This window comes from Equus przewalskii, chromosome 28 (assembly GCF_037783145.1).
Source record: "Equus przewalskii isolate Varuska chromosome 28, EquPr2, whole genome shotgun sequence".
Taxonomy (NCBI): Eukaryota; Metazoa; Chordata; class Mammalia; order Perissodactyla; family Equidae; genus Equus; species Equus przewalskii.
In genome coordinates, this window is record NC_091858.1 from 24687148 (window position 1) to 24706307 (window position 19160).

The window sequence follows — 19160 nt, forward strand, 5'->3', positions numbered from 1 at the left end:
ACAAAAGGGCTTACATTTTGAAATGTTTTCAATTTAGAAAATGCTAGTGGAATGGCTTTGAGTTTTTAAAAGCAAAAAGACGATGAGGGCTAATCCACAGTTAGCTGTCACTCATTTCTTAGAATGACTACATGCATCGTATTTAGCTGAAATCACCGCACGGGGAGGCTGGTCATGGTAGGGAGGGAGAGTGTAAGAATGCAGAGGTGATTTGGGGCAATTTATGGGAAAACAGGCTTAAGGAGGGAGAGTGGCAAAGCCAGAGGGCACCCTGAAGACCCTGGACAACTAATTGGTGCCATCTCAGTTCCAACACAAGAGGCTCTGGACCCCTCCGGGAGGGTGGGACAGGCACTGGTGAAGCTGCTCTAGCCGTATGTGCTGTCGGAGAAAGTTCTTTCTGGAAGGTGCACACAGTATCTCAGCAGGAGCACATCCTGCAAGAAGATGCAGGTTTTTCTAGTGAGTGACTAAAACACAGTGATGGGGGACCTGGGGTATCAGTTAGGATGCTCTTGGTTACAAGTCACAGACCACTTGAATAAACGTGCCTTAAATAATAAAGATTTATTATCTCACATAACTAGAAGTCTGGAGACAGGCAGTTCCATATTTGGCTCATCCAGCAACTCGATGATATCAAGGCCCTGAGTCAGCTCTTCTGCAGTTCTTTTGGCTTTCCCTTTGGAGTCACGAGATGGCTGCTGCAGCTCCAGGCATTACATCCCCTTCAGATCATCCTGAAGCAGGAAAGAAGGGGTGTGGCTTCTTGTATATCTCCTACTTTTATTAGGGAGCAAAATATATATCCCAGAATCAGAGGCAGATACAGGTTTGGTGGGACTCTGAGAGTTATAAAATTTGGGGGAGGAGGTCTCTCTCTAAGAAAATAATGCACAATTATGAATATAAAGTTAGGTACAGGGACTTGGAACAAAACTATGTAAGTGAGAAACCCAGAGGCTTCTTTAACTGCACTGTAAATCTGCTTCTGCCCAGAACCCACCAGCAAACTTCCCCTTAGGTCTCATCAATCAGCTCATTAGTGTGGCTAGAAAATCCCCGCCTTGGGTCCCCTTAGGTCCAAAGCTCTGGAACTGTGCTGAAATGCAGTCCAGGGGGCCACAATCACAAGGCGAAAGTGAGACAGAGGCTTGGAATTAGGCAGACAAGTTTCCTGAACCTGCATCAGCAAAAAGAGGAGTGAGAGGAGAGCAAGGATGAAGAGCACCATCTCCACCCTCCTGACAGTGATGGCCCACTCCGAAAGCCCAGTGACGACTCCGAGGATGCCTCCTCCTGCCCCTGGCTGCTTCCATCACACCCTCTCGCTACCTCCCAACATTCTCCCCACTCTGCTCAGGGTCCAAGTACCTGCCCCCCTGCAGGAAACTGGCAAATTGCAGTGTCTTCTGAGAGTGAAGCCATATGATAATTGCACATTATATATTATATTACGGTTATGTGCTGCATAATGACCTTTCTGTCAACGATGGTGGTCCCACAAGATTAGTACCATAGAGCCAAAGTGTGTAGGAGGCTATGCAATCTAGGTTTGCATAAGTACACTCTGTGATGTTCACACAACGATGAAATCACTTAATCACACATTTCTTAGAATACGTTGCCATCGTTAAGCAACACATGATTTTATATTGTATTATATAATATTACTTTTGTCTGGATCACACAAATACATACATTTGTTTGTGTATATCAGAACTAACAGTCAAGCAGTTAGCAAGGGCTACCCAATATTTCACTGTGTGGCTTAAGAAGTGGGGAGAAGCCACAAGCACTGAAAAGAAAAATGCCTAACTATTGGCAATAAGTTGAGCAGCATTAAAATATATATAATTATTTCAAAAAAGAGATTTAACGCAATTATTAAAATACTTAAAGCAGAAAGTCTTTTCTGGAAAAGAAAGAAATGAGAAGGAAGATAAATAGGATGTAAAAAAGATGTGAAAGAGTAGTGTTGACTCACTGAACACGGAGAACATCACTGTTATCTCACACAGCTTTAATTAGTAATAATGGGTACTATAAAACGGATCTTTGTTTATCACGCCTGGCTCATTAGAAACTTTAGGACTTCTCCCTCAGAGTTTCAATGACATGAACATAAAGTTGTTTTACCTTTTGCAGAAATAAATCTGTCAAGAAAAATCCCTTCTTAAAATTCTGGTCAATTACGACAATAATAATAGCGATCTTGAATTAAGCACCTCGTGGTTACTATTCTAATCTTTGAATGACCCTACATTGTGGATATTGTTAGCCCTGAAAATAACATACCACAACATAAAATGCAACACAAATGTGTTTCTGAGCCTCCTGGCAGCCAACTCAAAGAGGAAAAGTACAATCAATTAATGTAACTCACGTGTCAGTAATGTACAAACACAAATCTTTCTCAACAAAATCATGGTTGTCCCTGAGTCTTGAGAGAATTTTAGATATCTTTTAGTCACTCCTTTTCGTACCTTAGTTTCCTAGACTGAATATGTTAATCATTTTACTCCTATCCTTGAATGTATGGATTTTTATTTTTAAGACTCACATGTAAAAATTATAATTTCCAATTCTACTTTCATATAACATTGGAGTTTTATCTCTTTGTCTTCTGAAAAATCCTAAAAATACGCGTCCATTCTTTCCTCGTTGTCTTGGACTTTTTTCTCTTCCATCTTTCTGTTGTTTATTATACTTACTAGACTACAGAGAATTGGAAACTCTGTTCCATATCCTTGCTCCTGCTCTGTGCCAGGGCTATTAATCTCCCGCATTCCTATTTGTGAAATCTTTCCCCACGCGGTGAAAGGCCTTTGTGTCTGCTCTGTAACCTGCACACCAATGCACAGCGCATGTGACGGTGTTCTGGGCCGGCCTGCACTTCGCATCTGCAGCAGGCCGGAATCCTCAGCCCTGAGAGCAGTCTCTCTGGGTCTGGATTTGGAGAGCAGAGGAATCAGGTTTTTTTCCTGGTTTAGACATGACTAGGAAAACAGCTGAGTCAGGACAAAGTGATGCTGGTTGGGGCTAATAAAATAGAATCCCATCTCCCCTTCCTTTCTCCCTACAGCTGTCATCCCCAAAATGTATAAGATTTGGTTTTCTTGGCAAAAATGCCCATTCCCACATAAACACCAACTTATTGCCACCAATGTAAATTTTGCAGACTCTAAGACAGCTGCTCTAACGGGAAGACCTAACTGAGTTCATTTTTGTGTGTGGTCACTTAAAGAGCTGTCACTGAAAAAAGATAAAGACAGGCAAACAGATTTCATTTGTCACCTGGGATTGCACAGTTAGGTAGTGTGACTGCTGACGTTGCCATATAAAAGCCAACTCCCCACCCAGTGGCTGCCCGGAGTATGCTTCCGCTCCTATGCTCTTTAATATACAGACTGGATTTCCAAATGCTGCCAGTCCTTTCTCTGGCCTCCCCTCCTGCAAGGGCAGAAATCTGAAGGTGTTCATATTCCCAGAGGACTAAACAAGAAGAGGCAAAAAACTGGCCACCTGCTTAGGTTAAGCCCCAGCCTGTCACACCTGCCAAGCTCCTTTCCTCAAGGATAGAAATAGGGCTTCCTAACTGATGCCCTGCCTCCTCTGTCTCCCTAAGATCTGGCCACTGTCCTCTGGAGACCTTCTCTTTCCTTGTCCTTGCCAGAGGATAAGGTTCATACTCTTCACTGGAACATTCGAGCCATGCACAAGGTGGCCCACTCTCCCAGCCCAGGGAGTTTCACTCACCTGTGCTCTACACCCATCCCTCCCCCAGGGGATGCCTGGAAAGGGGCTGGGGTAGACTGGGTTGTTACAACATCTAGAGTGGTCCAGGGCCCCCGGGAGGCAGGTCCGGTGGTGCTAAGTTGGCATATGAGAGATGCCAATGGCATACGGGATAGTCAGCAAGAACACAGCAAAACGCAAAGTGGGGAAATACTGGGCACGGTTTCCACCAAACTCAGGTACCCTCTTCCATCCTCCACTGAGAAATCCGCACACCGAAAAAATCACTCACCTACAAATTCAACAAACATTTGATGAATGCCTCTTCCATGTAACGATCAAAGTCCTAATTCCAATTAGAGCAAGGAGCCGCTGGGAGCTCCTGCCCTCACGGAGCCTAGAGCCCAGGGAAGGAGCCGAATATTAAATAAACACGCATGCCATACAAACAAACAAATGTGCAATTACAAATCACACTAGGTGATATCGTGGAAAAAGAGTACTATGAACGATACTGTCTAGGAGGCGATGGAACCCAGTTTAGAAGAGGGCGCAGAAGGTCTCTCTGAGGAAGCGACCTCGAGGCTGAGACCCGAAGGATGAGCAGTCATCGTTCCGGCAGAGAGCGGGCTTTGCTTTCCAGCCCGAAGTTGTGGGATGCTCGAAGAATCTGAGGCAGCAAAGAGCTTGGAGAATTGGAGGGACTGAAAGAATGGGCCGCGTGGCCGAGTGTAGGGCGTGAGGAGAGGAAACGTCTCGTGGATGAGGCTGCCCACGTAAGCAGGGGACGGATCAGGCCAGACCGTGGGAAAGACTTGGTATTTTATCTTAAGTGCAATGGAAAACCACAGGGAATTTGAATGAGGGAGCATCATCATCCATAATCCTCAGGATAGTTTAATTCATGGCTCATAAGAAAAACAGAGTTGAGGAACTGAGACTGTGAGCAGTTCCCCCCAAATTCTGCTATTTCTTATTGACGCACTAACTATCGAGACTACCAATAACATTATTTCATAAACCCTTACTTAGTAATAATGAGTACTGTGAAAGTCATCTTCATTTATCATGGATGATTAGAAACTTTAGAATGAGCCTTCCCCCCCCACCATCCCCAAAATGTTTCATTGACGTGTGCATCAAGTTATTTTACATTTTGCAGATAATAAATATATCAAGAAAAATTTCTTTTTAAAATTTGGGTCAACAACAACCACAGCAATAATAGCTATCTTGAATTAGATGTCTCCTCGTTACCGTCTCTGCACCGTGGACACTGTTGTCTCAGTTTTACTGAGTTAACCAAGACTCCGAGTTGTAAGGGTCTTGCCTAAGGTTACAAAGCTAGGAGTGACAAAGCCAGGATTGGAACCCCAATACAGCCATTAAACACTCATTCCATCGTTTTCCAAAGATCCTCAAAATCTTCCATCAAAATGTTCAACGTATTTCTAATTTCATGTTCTGGAATTACGGACTCACCCTTCTGGTTCTCAGCCGAATCTAGAGATAGGTCAGCTCCTTCAGGAAAGTTCTAACATCGTCGTTTATTTTTTTCTTGCTCACGTCACAATGCAAAAACCTCTACACTTGTTCTGCTGCCTTCTTCTCTTCCTAACCTCCAGCCCTCTCCTTCCCTACCACCAACATGGGCAATTTGCACATACTTGAACCAAAATTTTTATGTTTGGGAAAATGAGTTTTCCAGTGCAAGACTGAAGGGTTGGGAATTAATGGTTAGGGTCCCAAGGTGCTCCATGCTCTCCCGCCCCCACACCTGTACTCAGTGGGTTCCAGTAACATCAATCAGTCCAATAAATAGTCAGTCGAATCCCCAGAATGGCCTCTCCTTCCTGACTCCCATCTGTCCTTTAAGCCCAACTCAAAACCATCTCTTCCAGGAGACACCCAACTCTTCCCTAACTTCCTCCATCTTGGAATTCTCTAGAACCCTGAATCACTCTCCTGGGTGCCATATTTGTTTGTTTGCTTTTGTCCCCTTCCTCCCTGGATGGAAGCTCCTTGAGGGCAGGTCTGTGGCATCTTGATCTTCGTTTTCCTCCATGGAATCTAGTACATGGCAGAGGCCCAGTGCATGCTTGGGGAATGTGAATTAATTAATATCGAGACAGTCGGTTCGTGGTTATGTATTGACAGTTTGTTCACTTTGTAGGTCTGTAAACCGGTAACCAAGTAAACAGAGAGGAAGCTAAGTCAGGCCTTTAACTTTGGCTAATTATTAGTAGCACTAGAAGAGAGTTCTACAGAGAAGAGGTGTTGAAACCACTGATGGCAATTCTCCTAGCTTGAGTGAGTCCACAGATGGAGGCCACAGGCTGGACACATCAGCTCTTCCCAGTCCCCACTCAGCTCTAAGGGCTAGTTCCTGTGTCCTCTCGTGAACAGTGCCCACCGCATGCCACCGTGCTCAAGAAGATGGCCAGATGTGGCCAGACCTGGTGAAAGATTTGAAACAGGGTGCTTCATTGTTCATCTTCTGATCCACTGGACTCTTGTCCGAGTGGAGAGAAACACCGCAAATTCAGGCCCAAGCTTCTAGGGGAGGCCGATATTTGCCTCCAGAAGAAAGAGTTATTTTGAAAACTGGCAAAGGGTATAAAACGCCAGGTTCAATTCTGAGGCCTGTGGTCAAGTGGCAGCTAGGCCTGGACCCAAAATATTTGGGGAAATCAAGAGCACCTGCAAAACGTGGCTTCTAAGTTTTAGTGGCAGCTGGAGTGGGATTGTCCAGGCCCCACTAACTCAGCTTCAGGAAGCCGGGTGTCGAGTGCCAGAAGCTGCTGGCTTTCTGGTGGCCATTAGGGTCATCCGTGTGAGCTGTCTGAGAGCACATGGGTACCCTCCTCACCCTTGGCAAGCTTCAATAAACACGAGCCTGGAAAAAAGGAAAAAGAAACCCCATCCACTCAGCGCTCTCCAACACTTCACTCTACTCCAAGGAATTCTGCTTCTCTTGATCCCTGCTGACTTCGCTGTCGCCATTTTCCCATTCACACATGAAGCTGTGTGTAGCAACCGGCTTTCCAGGGTAGGAACAGGGTCTGAGGACTGAGCAATTCAACTCTGCTTTAGAAAGAGGCAGCCTTCTAAAATGGAGAAAGGGCAACTGGCAGGGGGACGTCTCCTTGCAGTTGTGTGTGGCCCACCCACGTCTTAAGGTTCACAACCACACTGCCATGGGCTCCGAGGAGTCATGCCAATGGGAAGCCACTCGGGGGGGGACAGGTTAGAATAGCAATGCCACAAAATCTGAGAAACAGTGGTTTGTAATAGAAACCGTCCCTCGACCTTAACTCCAGCAGAAAAACCACCAGAGCCAGCCAAACAGTCCTCACTTCCACAAGAGTTTTAATCGAAGTCACTCCTGACTTGGACATTTTTTGGGTGCCTTTTTCAACCTGAAATGATGTCAGAAGTTTATTGTATCTTCGGTGGTGTGGGAGCTTCCTCTTATAACCGTGTCCTAGGAGAATAAAGTAGATTTAATCTTTATTAGGCCCCTCACACAGCTTCGATAGGTGTTCACATTTTACTTATTTTCATCTGGCCAGATTTCAGTTGTGTTCCTGGCGCCCTAGCGGGCTTGTAAGATGCCTCCTCAAGGAAGGATGGGAAAACTTAGGTCCCTGACCTCACTGCCCTGGATGAATTATATGCTTAGTGGTTGCAAGGAGGGGTGATGGTCATAATGTTGAACAAGGAGAATGCCAAGGGCACTGGCCGGTGAGACTGGATGCCGGCTGGAAACAGCCAGGAGGGCCACGCCGGGTCCTCTCTGGAAAGCAGCCTTGTGTGAGCCGTTCTGTGACTGATTCTGCGCCCCGGAGGCCCTGTGTTCTCTCTGGGAGGCAGGTCCCGTGCTGCTGTGATGAGGCCACACAAAGGGGCCTAAGACACGGACTCTGACCTCAGGCTGGCCATCCAAGATAAACACGAAGTGTCCTCAGAAAGGATGAACAGTCATTTAGCACAGCACAGGATAGACGCCCGGTCCAGGGCTGACTATGCATCCTGATTATTTGAGGGGAGACTATTAAACAGATGGATGCCCCGCCTCACCCTGACCTACTGAATGCAAATCCCCCAAACTGGGGCCGAGGATAAGCTCAGGGCCCTCTTTGCACAGCCAGGCTTGGGATCCAGCAGTGTAGACAGTGAGTGCTCAAGTTGCAAGGTGGGGGTGCCCACCGAGGCCTCCAGGGGGGAAGACTGGAGAGGAAGTCACCCAGACAGGGCAGGAGGAACCAGACAAAGCCCAGCAGCTCCTCTGCTCAGGGAAGGAATCCACAAAGGACGGACTTTCACGCCCTCGGCCACCCCACGAGGAGTCATTCCGGGGTGCAGGGCAAGAGCTGGAGTCCAGATGTTGTCCCAGCACCCGGTGGCCCTCCTGCCTCCTCAGGAGGACCCTTCTCTGTGGCTTAGCAACCATTTCCTGATCTACGCTGAGGGGAAATCGGAAGGAACCGGTGAGAAATATACGTGCTAATGTATTCCAAAATTGCAACAACAAAAAACAAGTAAATGCCCCAAGAGGTTGCCAAAGCAAGTACCTTGGCCATGTGCACGCAGAAAATAATGAACACAGACTGTTCAGGCCCTTCCTGCTTCTTCCTCTCCTTCCATTCCTCCTTCCACCTTTACCCTCAACCCCAGTCCTACCCCCATTTCACCTAAAAAAATTTTTTTTTGGAGATTAGCACCTAAGCTAACATGTGTTGCCAATCTTTTTCTTTTTCTTCTCCCCAAAGCGCTCCTGTACATAGTCATATATTCTACTTGCAGATCCTTCTAGTTGTGCTATGTGGGATGATGCCTCAATATGGCTTGATGAGTGGTGCTAGGTCTGTGCTCAGGATCCGAACCAGCAAAACCTTGGGCCACCAAAGCAGTGTGCGCACTTAACCACTCGGCCATAGGCCTGCCCCCGCCCCATTTATGACTGTACCCCCTAGTCCTGAAGGCTCACCACCAGGAAGGAATCCTTAAATGGAGAATTCAAAATGAGGCATCCAGGGGCAGGCCTGGCAGTGCAGTGGTTAAGTTTGCACACTCTACTTCGGTGGCCTGGGGTTCGCCGGTTTGGATCCTGGGTGCAGACATTGCACCGCTTGTCAAGCCATGCTGTGGCAGGTGTCCCGCATATAAAGTAGAGGAAGATAGGCACGGATGTTAGCTCAGGGCCAGTCTTCCTCAGCAAAAAGAGGAGGATTGGCAGCAGATATTAGCTCAGAGCTAATCCTCCTCAAAAAAAAAAACCCAAAAAGATGCACCCAGGCAAGTCTTAAACTTCCTTAACTGTTTTTCTGATTTGGGGATAAACGGTGAAATGTGACTTCTTTTTTTAACAGAAAGGATGACTGAGAAAAACACCTAGTCTAGAAACTGTAACTTTCATGTCATAAATATTCCCCTGGCTGTCCATATTCAAGCAAGCCTACGGTAGGCATTTTCATGGTGAGCTTGTAGTGGGGAGCAGGCATCAAAATATAGTGCAGGCGCCGAAATAGAACACAAGTCTATAAACACAATAACTCAGCCATTGCTCACAGTGTTTCCTTGCATGAAGCTTTTGCTGGTTCCTTCCCGTTAGAAACGATTAACGAGTGTAGTGGCTCATCAGGAGGGTCCTGGCACTTCTATCCACCCACGATACATGGAGGGCTCCCGGAAGGCTCTGGAATGTGCTGAACAAATTATACTCGGTAAGGATTTTATTTAAACTTCCAAGAGAGTACTCAACTGGAGAGACCCACTTGTCCCAGTTTGCATAGGGCTGTTTGGTTTCAAAACCAGAAGTCTTGTATCCCTGGGACTTCCTCCATCCCGGGCAAACTGGGACAGCTGGTCACCTTGTTTGATTGGCACTCCCTCAGGTAGGCGCTGAGAGTAGAGAATTCTCAATTCCTCTCACCTCCTCACTCCTTCCGATGGCCTCACTCTGAGGGCAGCTTTATTCTGATGCTCTTCCCATGTGAAGTTACACAAGCCCCCCTTGCCTCTCGGGGCCTTCTCTGTGTCACACCTTCCCCTCCATCAGAGCTCCCAAGGGTCCTGTTGCTGGGGGACCTCGGTACCTGCCCACCTTCTTTGTTAGAGACTCCTGTGCGACCCCCTCATAGTGGTTCCCCACTGCAACACACATCCATCCACATCCACACACACACACACTCACACACACACACACACACACAGCCCCGTCCACTGACAGTGATTCTCACCATATGGCTCCTCCTGCTTCCTCTCAGGTCAAAGGCCACCCCAGTGCTCCCCCCCACCTCACCTCAGGCTCAGGGCAACCGCTCCTGGTCCTGCTTGCTCAGGGATCAATACACAGAAGCTGTAACTCCTCTTCTTTCCTCACTAAAGATGACCTCTGTTAAGAACAGACTGTGCTCCCCAGCTGTACCCCCACCCAAAAGCCTAGCAGAGTGCCTGGCCGGTTCAGAGCTCAGTGCATGTTTGTTGAATTGAATAAATAGCCTTTTACATTATTGCCTTCTCCCTGTGCTGGCAGGGAGGGCCCCACCCTCGCCTGGGGCTCCTCTCACCAAGGACCCCCTACTCCTTCACTGCCTTCTCCGAGTGGGTCCCCTCCCTCACCTGTTTATTAGTGGGGAACCAGCCCCTTCCAGCAGGGCCCTCATCCGGCCCTTCTGCTACATGCTGCTGAAGGACCAGGTGTTTTCTGCAACCCCTGGGAATTGGCTGCCTGCCCTACAATGTGCTGGCTTTCTTAGTGACCCAAACTTAGCGCTGCCCTTCCTCCTTTACTCATACACACACACACACACACACACACACACACACACACATGCACACGCACACACACACACACACGCACGCACACACACTCCTCTACCCTCTCTCTCACCTTTGGCAAAATCAAAATCTGGAGGATCTGGGCACCTCCCCAGGATGTCACTAGGTGGCACTATGTGGCAGTCCCTGGGCCTGGTAGAGTCAGGATGGGGTCATGCTCCTTAAGGAGTAGCTTGACGATCAGCAGCCAGGGGATTCCTGCTCCGGAGGCTGAGAGGTCTGTGGCCCCCGCCTCCTCAGCATGGCCTCCTGTGTATGCGCTCGGGAATATAACTTGGGTACAGAACGCAGACACAGGAAGGCAAAGGAGGAACTGTCCACGCGCCCTTCTGAAGTTACGGCGGTGGATGTAACGCGATCCACTCAATCCCTTAGACCAAACGGTTAGCTCCCCAGAACCAGCCAGTTTGTTATTACTTCTTAAAATCGGTACAAACAGTTGTTTCTCTGGAGCAACTTGTCACTTTAATGAAACGAGTGGATTTCCCAACGATCAGACAGATCTCTGATTGCCTTCCGGGCTGAGATGTTCCCAGATGCGTGTGTGTTTGTGGAATTCAGAGTAGAATTTTTAATTAGGTAATCAGTCTTCGTCTCCCCTTCACCTGTCCCTTTGTCACGGGGTACATGTGTGTTCCGTGGGGTTCGGAATTAGCGAAGTCGTTAGTAACAAAATGTTCTACCTGGTGCTTCAGGAATCACGGCCGTGTTGACCATGAGAGGGGAAGCAACACGCTCAATTAGCCGACGAAGCTAAGCTGGGATGTGTTGTGATCGTCACCACAGACAGACAAAGAACAAAAACCAGCACAACAAGCTCGAAATGCAATCTGTTCATGCAAACATTCCCGTAGAAAAATACAAGCTAAAGCGGGAGAAGGAGGAACAAGGGATGAAGGAAACGCAGGCACCCTGCGATGTGGGGAGCATAAGGCCGGGGAGCAATTTATGGGGCGAGGCTGGATGGGTGTGCAATGCGATACGACAGCTACATAAGCAACGACGAGTTCACCCCTCACCCCTCGATGGCTCACACCACCGCTGCATGTGCTCAGAGAGCCTCGCCCCATGGCCAGGCATCTGGTGACCATCCCACAGCCCTTCCTTGAACAGGTATCGTGTGGCGGGCACTTAGCACACAGTCCTGTTGTTCCTCCAAAAACTCTGCAAGACAGGGATTATCATCATCCAGCCTGGAAATCGAAGCTCAGAGAAGTTATATAACTCGCCTAGGATCACAGAGTCAGAGAGTGGTGACCTGGAATTTAACTCCAGGCCAATGCAATCCCGAAATCTCTTCTCTGTAGTCTGTAACTGACCACAGTCAATGAGCGGAGAGCCAAGGGACAGGCGGACACCTCACTGTCCAGTTCCTGCAGGAGCACTGCAGTGACCTCTTGTTGTGGGGTAGTGGAAGATGAACAAGGGCCAGGAGACACATGACCTGGGTTCCAATCCCAGCCCTGCCTCTCTACAGCTGTGTGACTTTAAGAGTGTCACTTAACCTCTCTGTGCCCTAGTTCCTTCAGCTACAAAGTGGGGAGAATAATATCGTCCACACTGGGATGTGGCAAGCATTAAGTGGATGTCAGGGTAGGCTCTTGGTGAACCATGTGGCACATGAAATACATGATACTCTTACAGGTCTTGTGAGCCAACCTGTAAATTGCTGGTATTTTAGTTGTTTTGATTTCACTCATTTATCATGACCTCCTGCATTTGAAATATCTGTAATATTAAACCCCACTCAGCAAGAAGATGATTGGACTATTAGGAATGAGTGGTTGATCTACAATGAAGGGGCAACTGGCTACAGCCTCTTCAGGATTCACAAAACCTTCTTTAAGCCTTTTGTCTCACAAGCAAGCTTCTGCAGTCTAAGAAAACTCAGTTCTGAAGGAAAGAAGGGTGACAGGACTGATGGTTCTGGAAGCCATTCTGAATGAGGAATGGTTGAAGGAAATGAAGATATTCAAGGCCTAGATAAGAGGAACATGAGTGCCATCTTCAAATGTTTGGCTACATGGAGAGGAGGGGACTAATTTATTGAGTCACTCTAGGGTGGAGCTAGAAGAGAGGAAGGATGGGGCTGTACGGGTGGTGGAAAGGGCACTGGCATGGTAGTGAGTGGACCACCTGTAGGCTTCAATGGCTTTGCTAGAAGATGGAAGTCATTAGATTAGATGCTGTGTTTTCCAACAAGAATTCTCCGACAGCAACTGGGTGCCCTATAATTCACTTCACTTCTGACACTAACTATCAGGAGTTAGGGAGCTCTCACACGTTAAGGAGCTCAATCCCACAAGACTGCCCCCTCCTCAGACACCAGCCACAAGTCCTGGGTCCCCAGGCCACCCACACTCGTGTCCATTTTGGCTACAAATTTGAGTGTTCTCACAACCCCCCTTCAGTTCCAATAATTCACTGGAATGAATCACAGAACTCAGAAAGGAGCTATTACGATTACAGTTTTATTATAAAGGATACAACTCAGGAACAGCCAACTGGAAGAGATGCATGCACAGGAAAAGGTATAGAGAGTGAGGGGTATCAGGGCAGAGCATCCGTGCTCTCTTTGGGCACACCACTCTCCCAGCACACCAGCATGTCCATTCATCCAGAACTCCCTGAACACTGTTGTCCCAGGGTTTTCATCTGGGGTTGCGTTCTGTAGGCATGGGTGATTAAATCATTGGCCACCTGATTGAACTCAGTCTTAGGGATCAGAGAACGGGGCTGAAAGCTAACCTTCTCATCATATGGTTGGTTCCTCTGGTGATCAGCCCCCATCCTGAAGCTATCTAAGCCCCCCACCCCTATGAGTTGTCTCATTAGCATAAACTCAGGTACGAATCACAAAAACCACTCCTATCACTCAGGAAATTCTAAGGGTCTCAGGAGCTCTGGGCCAGGAACCCAAGACAAAGGCCAAATATATTTTTATTATATCGCAGATACACCTCGACATCCATCTGTCTCTAACATGCTATATTTAGTGCCTCTAAAACTGATTACATTCAGCCCAGTGTAAGAAAATACCTTCATAACTAGAGCTCTTTGGCAACTTTATGGGCTGCCTCCAAAGGTCTGAGCTACCTGGAGTAGGAAGTGATCCAGCTGAGGTTGGACAACCCCAGTCAAGAGTGCTGAGAAGGAAATCCCCAAGTTGGGTGGCAGTTTGGATCAGATGCTCACTCATCACGATTGTAAGGACACAATGGAATGTAATTGCCTTGCTTGCTTTCAGAATCGAGAGATGCTTCCATTTTGGATGAACAGCACTGGCAAGAGGGAAGGCTGGCAGCATGGATGGCACGGATATGACAACGAACTCATGGACATGAGGGGTGTCTTCCTGGCCTTTGGACCTGGTAGGCAAGAAATGACCAAATTCTCTTAGTCATTCGTTCCCAAGGAAGTATCTCCAGTAGGGGCTAACAGCGCTGGCAGATGTTAGAGTGATTTCTTTATGGACCCTCTTTATGAGCAAAGCTGAGCGAACCCAGCTGGTCTCCATGACACATCTTCTGCTGGCTTGCTTTCAAATGCTTCTTGGATTTGGCAAATGTGGCCAAATACTTTTGCTTATAAATTTTAAATCTTGAGTGCAGTGAAGAAAATGCATTCCACATGTTTGTGATTCATTTTTTTACTTAATTCATCAAAATGCTATTTCACAGCTATCTGAGGTCCAGGAAAGCTTATCAGACACCAGGTTGCTGACAGCTGTGAGTCTCAAAGTTGACGTGATGGCTTCACGGGGTCTGACTCTTCCACAGTGGAGCCCCTGTGGGGGTCGTTCGGGTTAGTGCCCAACCAGAAGCTAGGATGTGCTCAAGGGCAGGCTAGGAAATGACCTTGAGACTGACTTTGAGAATGAGCCAGAACGACTAGGGAAGTCTTGGCTGAAAGCAAATTTACTGTGACCTCCTCGACTAGCTAAATTCCTGGGGCTGGAAGCAAGAATGGAGGGAGAAGGTCTATTGGTCATTTTCTGTAATTTGTAGAGCACCGTAAATTCACATTTTGGAAAACTTCATCAAACCCTCTGAAGATCATACTACTACCTAAACATCCCATTCTTTCAAAAAAAAAAAAAAAATAGGGTGAAAGCATTCAACAGCCAGCAACTGTCAGTGGACTGGCTCATGAACTACACTTCTTTCTTACTACTGTCCACTCTCCTTATTAAATATACTAAGTTTACCCTGATAGCCATATTCCGAATGCTGTTTTCTGGATGCTGATCAAAATGTTTCAGCCCATAAAGTCCACACTTTCTGTTCAAATGATAGGTTAGAGATCACACCTAGAAGCCCTGCTGTTCTCCTCGATGTGACAAGACAAAGATATATGTCAACTCACCTCATTCCATCTGCTCTCAGTCACTCTACTTACCACAAAATAGCTGCTGAGAACTACGAGGTGTCAGTTTCTGCACCTTCCGTGGGTGCCTCCAGGAGCCTGAGCTTAGGGAACGCATGGGTCCAAATCCTTGTCCGCATGGGATCTGAGTTTCCAAGTCCTGAAGTACGCATCAGAACCGGTAGCAGCAGACACTTACAGAGCAATAACTGAGTGCACAGCATTGGCCTAAGACAGGTCAGAGGATGCCAGAACATGTTGCCACCAACCACTAATAGTTATCAGGTGCTCCCTGTTAGCCAAGCCCTGGGTTAGATCTGCAGGGCTCAAAAAGGAAATGAGCTAGGGATGGAGCCCTGAGGTCTTTGCTGGGGTCAACTGCTAGATTAGGCTGGAGACTCTCCAGGGCCGTGGCCTTTATAGGCCTTAGAGAACCTTAGACGGCAGGGCTTTCATTCAAAAGCATCGCCTCCTCCTTCCCCAGAAGAGAGCAATAAGACCGTGAATGCAAAACAGTTGTCAGCTGAAGGAGTAAAGTTCATGGGCAAGAGTCTCAGGCATATTTTCAAGCAGAAGCAAATCTATCCTCAAACCAACATTTTTAAACAAAGTACGCAAAGCTGCATTAGCTTAGAGTGAAATTCTGTGAGGAGATTTTGTCCATTAACAAAGGCATCCATTGCATGCTCCTTTAAAACTAAAAGCCTGAGTCTTTTATAGACAGAAAGACGACCCCTGATGAAAATGGCCTGGGCTAATTGCAAAAATGTTTCCAGGCAGATACAGCCTCAGGAGTCTCCCAAAAGCCATCACGTTTCTGGCTCCAACTCTCATGAAAGATTGAACAGCTTTACACGCTGACTGTTTACTCAGAAGAAAATTTAAGAGCGAGGCCTTTAATAGCTATCTAGCTGCACTTTGAGATAAAGGTGCATCCTGCCTGATTAATTGTATGTACTGCTCGCTTCGGGAGGAAGCTGGCCATCGTTGCGGCCGTTCAGATACAGCTTGAGAAGTCAGTAGGTCTGGTCCAGCTAAGAGAAAGGGAAATAATTCTGGAAGATAACCTCTCTTTGGTTAATTCCAGTTTCTAATTTGAACAACCTAATCATGCCCTGGAGAACTCCACATTCAAGATAAGACAGCAGGAATGCAATTCAGTGAGCTGCCTGTGAGCTAGCAAGCCTCACTCGGAAAGCAGCCCAAGGTGGCCAGGCTCCGCGGGGGCCTGCAGACCCTTCTCTCTTTAGGAGAAATGGTTTTAATATCCAGAAGATGTAAACCCAAGGGAATAACTTGGATTCCCAATCCAGGTTCAAAATGCCATCAGAAGCTGGCAGAGCTTGGCTGGGTCCTCCCAAATTGGATCAGGTATTGTTTTGCTATTCAGGAATTTTCTAGGAGCTCTCATTCCAGCCTGGGTCATCTCTGCTTTGGGCCCAGAGTCCCAGCCCTGCAGAATAGGAAGCCATCAACCAGATGGAATGTGAAAGAAAACCCGATTCTCCTTCCTGTTTACGTGCACAGGATTGGATTTTGTACTTTGAACGTAAAAAGATCATCTTCTCTAACATTTTTATCAGTAGAGCTTCATTTCGATTTTTCCTGCCAAGTGTTAAAGAATAGATATTTGAAAGGCTGGGGAAAGATATCTTGGATTTACTATTGTCTGCCAGCCCACGCATCCTCCCTCCCTTCCACACACGTGACAACGACATGGCCACCATGTGATGGGCCAGGATGATTCTCACATCCAGGTCCATGGCACATCACAAGGAGGGAGAGACGTTGCCTCCATACCACTGGGGCAACCTTTCCATTGACTTCTCAGGCTGCAGCTGACTCTCCAGGGCAGTATAACCAGCATCCTCATCTAGTTGTAAAATTTGCCTTGATATAAAGAAAGGCTAGCATTCTGGGGCAGACCCTGCCTTCTCTCCAGGGAGGTCCTGGATTTTTTTAAGCTAGTTTTTACCCTAAGGTGATGCTGACCCTTATCCTCCCTGCCCCAAAAGTAGAGTAAACCCTACATCTAATTTATAGGGTGAATATTTGTAATCCATAGTTTTCCCTTGCTGGGCATTTATCCTACATATTTTTAACGATAACAGCTACCATTTATTGAGTGTGCCTGGAACTCTGACTTAGGTACCGTCTCCATGCCCATTTCCTGAGGTTACCCAGCTAGTCAGTGGCTGCAGCTCATGAGCCTCTTAGACTGAATTCAACTTTAATTCTCCAACGGGAGCAAAACCCATCCCTTGGGGAGTTGCCCCAGATCTAGCACACTCCCCAAGTGGAGGAGTTTTCTGTATATAACTTCATCTCGTATTTGTAATTTTAGGGTTAATACAAGAGCAGAATTTGGCGTTGGCACTTCTGGACTATGTTGCTGGTGGTGTTTGTTTGCTTTTTAGATAAAGTATGTGTGATCATTTTAACAAAGCAATTATAAAGATTATTTTCTGAGAGAGAAAACTTGGCTTTACAGCCCCCAAACCACCCATTTCCTTTGAGAGTCTTAGATGGACTAACAGCACGTGCTCAGGCCTTTATTGATGGATAATGGCTCCTTCCTCAATTACACCTGAAGGCAGCTTTGAATATCGTGTTGGAAGCTCTGCTTTGGGGCCTGAAAGTAAAGCTGGTTATGTATGTTACTAAACTCTTACATTAACTCTTGAAATGGACAAGCGCTTTGCATTCAGCATCTTCTTTGTCTCCATAGAGGAGAAGGCGCATCTGGATTGAAATCCCTCCCTCAGCGCCCTTACTTCCTGTGCTGTGAGTGGCCAGCCCACCCTTTACATCCTGTGTGACCGCTGGAGTCTGGTGCAGCCTCGAGGAGAAGAACAATACTCTTCTCCATTAGACATCTCAGAGCCTTCACTCGGCTGTCTAACTCCAATACCAGTTCACGTATTTTCCGCACAGCTAAGTTATTTTATCTGCCAGTGAAAGGCTCCCAAGGAATGTTCAATCGATCTTCCAAATGTATTTGGGAAACCATTGCTCTTAACTGCCAAATTAGCCAGCAGCAAAGAAACCATGCAGTTTCACATTCCATCAAGTCCTGGGCCTTCAATGTAGCAGGAAAATGGAGAAACAGTCTTGAGTTGTGAGGTACGCTGGCTAACCAGTCCCTGTTAGAGAGGTGTTCTGGAAGATAAGCATACTGTTTAATAGGGTTTGGGGGAGCCCAGCAAGACAGTCAAACTGACCACACTTGCTCTCTGCAGTGCCCTGCAGAAATGAGCAGCTTCAGGTGGCCCTTCTGCCCCTCCAGGAAAGCTCTGGTGTCACAAACGGGGCACAGTTATGCACAAAGAGAGTCTGTTTGCTTTCAAAGAAATTTATCTCCATAAGCCACAGAAAGCTACTTCCCCTTCAAAACCTGTAGCCCTCCAGATACTCTTCCACGTTCACAACCAATTGGCCACACCCCGCTGACAGAGCTGATTTTCCAATCGCAAGGCTGCCTAGAGCCTGAGAATAATTCGTCCGTATGGGAACTCAGCCGTCTCTCCCAGGGGAGTGACTGTGACAGCTTGTTGGCTTGTCTTTGTCTTTCAGATTTCAAATCCAACTTCAGAGCTGCTCCGATCAGATCCGTGGATGTCTACAATGTCATGTGCCACGTGACAGGCATCGCCCCCCTGCCCAACAACGGGTCCTGGTCCAGGGTGGTGTGTATGCTGAAGGACCAGGCCAGCTCGGCTCCGTCTGTCCTGCCAGGCAGCTGTGCAGTGGCCTTGATCCTCCTGTTCCTGTTTGCATAGCTGCTCCTGTTGTTGTCCCAGAACACTCAGCCCTGTGTGCCTCCATGGTGGGCTGGTTTCCATTTTCTGTTTGAATAATAGCTTCATTAACACAATCAAGACCATACAAATTGTAAATATATTATCCTTGGATGATTCTATACATAAAAGTCTTATTTCTTAAAAAAAAAAAAATCAAAACTCAAAATGTGTTTTTTCTGGAGGTAAGGAAAATCCTAGCTTCTCATTTGTTTGACTGTATGTCATTTTCCTCTTTCTTTTCACGTCGTTACTCAGATGAACCGTCTGAGTAGGGGCCTGCCCCTGCAGCAAACAGACTTTGAGTGGCTGTTGCACAGCAGCCCTGGGGCCCTCTCTGTCCTGTCTTGCACAAAGCAGGCCCTTGTCTGTGCTGTGTCTAAACCTGGGAGCCATCCTTGGGGTCTATGGCCACAA

General features: G+C 47.1%; 1 protein-coding gene and 1 long non-coding RNA gene across 2 annotated transcripts in view; one reads left to right on the forward strand and one right to left on the reverse strand.

Annotated features, from left to right (window-relative positions):
• Positions 1–18874, forward strand: part of ENPP6 (ectonucleotide pyrophosphatase/phosphodiesterase 6) — a 103789-nt gene extending 84915 nt beyond the window's left edge. Inside the window, exons 7-8 of the mRNA XM_008517262.2 lie at positions 13829–13952; positions 18520–18874. Of these exons, the coding sequence (XP_008515484.1) occupies positions 13829–13952; positions 18520–18725 (330 nt within the window). The 3' untranslated portion in view covers positions 18726–18874. The remainder of the gene's footprint in view (positions 1–13828; positions 13953–18519) is intronic.
• Positions 549–15193, reverse strand: LOC139080033 (uncharacterized). Its single transcript, XR_011534155.1, has 2 exons — positions 14980–15193; positions 549–740 (listed from the first exon to the last, which is right to left on the reverse strand). It is a non-coding gene; the product is annotated as an uncharacterized lncRNA (long non-coding RNA).
• Positions 18875–19160: the final 286 nt, after the last annotated feature.